Source organism: Diadema setosum, chromosome 5, assembly GCF_964275005.1.
Source record: "Diadema setosum chromosome 5, eeDiaSeto1, whole genome shotgun sequence".
NCBI classification, from domain to species: domain Eukaryota; kingdom Metazoa; phylum Echinodermata; class Echinoidea; order Diadematoida; family Diadematidae; genus Diadema; species Diadema setosum.
Genome location: NC_092689.1, coordinates 11,210,032 through 11,211,428, shown reverse-complemented (window position 1 = coordinate 11,211,428; position 1,397 = coordinate 11,210,032). Strand labels below are relative to the sequence as shown.

The 1,397-nt window shown below is 46.4% G+C and overlaps 1 protein-coding gene across 1 annotated transcript; it reads left to right on the top strand.

Annotated features, from left to right (window-relative positions):
- The first annotated feature begins 201 nt into the window (after window positions 1-201).
- LOC140229085 (achaete-scute homolog 5-like) lies at window positions 202-726 on the top strand. Its single transcript, XM_072309346.1, has one exon. It carries the CDS (start codon window positions 202-204, stop codon window positions 724-726), a length of 525 nt encoding a protein of 174 aa, XP_072165447.1.
- The last annotated feature ends 671 nt before the right edge of the window (window positions 727-1,397 follow it).

Genomic DNA, 1,397 nt, shown 5'->3' with positions numbered 1-1,397 from the left:
TCACTTCAGGAGAAACAGGAGACACAGCCTAACTCGCCGAGCGGGGAATTAAGCCTTATTGTCCCCCTAGTAGTTTTTAAGACATCGCTTGCAGGTGCATTTTATCAGTTAGAATAGTGCCGTGACGGTGTCTTGTTGGAGGGTGGCCTTGGTGTCGAGTTTGAGTACCATCCTCTGGGGACGTCAGGACACTTTGTTGTAATGATGATGATGGAAGAATCGCACTCCGAATCGGCGCTGTACTCTACACCGACTTGCGTCCAACTTGGCATCCCCCTCCCAGATTGTCCGGCAGGAATGTACCCGCTACGAGACCCCAGCCATCCGGCTGCCACCAATCCTGAAATTCAGTTCCCCATGCCGAACTACCTCGACCCTCGCTACGCGAGCTCGTTCATCAGCCACTACGGTCACAGCTACGTGCCGCTGCCCAACCCGTTCGGCTTCTACGACCTCGAGCCGAGTTTCATTCGCAGGAGAAACGAGCGCGAGCGCGAGAGGGTTCGGAATGTCAACGAAGGCTACGCCAGACTTCGGGAGCACCTACCCTGCGACAACCCGGAGAAGCGCATGAGCAAAGTAGAGACACTGCGGCTTGCCATCAAATACATCAAGCATCTTCAGGGAGTGTTGACCGACACGGACGAGGGGGAGAAGGAGAATAACTGTGCGGAGCCGGAAGAGAAGGAAAGTGGTTACCATAGCAGCGAGGGTGACGAAAAATGAAACAGATTGTAAACACTCAATGAACTATAGTTACAACTGCTCGCAATTCGTAGTTAACTGAACATACTACATGACTTGCCAAGCCCAACAATTACACGATACACTAATGTTGTTGTCGACCTCGTTCTCATTCTTCGACTTATCTCACCTATGATATGCATGATGGCTGCAGCACTTCGACGTTCAGTGTCAGTTATCAAAGAATCAAAATCCCAAACCGGAGGACATAATCATAAAGATCGCTCATTCCTTGAGAACTGAGAACTTCGACACTGTTTGAGAGCCAGTAAGTTTTCTATTTCCATCTGCAGATGAATTTTGGTGCCCTGGTTGAATCCACAAAATTGCACGATCGCAAATCTCATTTGGAGTCTTATTTGTCATCAGTAAATAGTGTTCTAGATTCTTAAGAAATAAGCAATCTCATCATTTTTACTGAAGCACACCTGTACGATGAATGACATGAGGAAACACTTAGAACAATGTGTGAACAACGGCAAAACTATGTATTTATAAAACATGTTGACGCCCTTATATGCCATGGTTATTTCAAACACGAACGGGAAATTTGCATTTAACGAAAGAATATCGATTTTCTGTTTTTATAGTGATTTGGTGCTACCGACGAATTGTTTGAAACAGCGTTTACCCTCTTCTATAATTTCAAATCC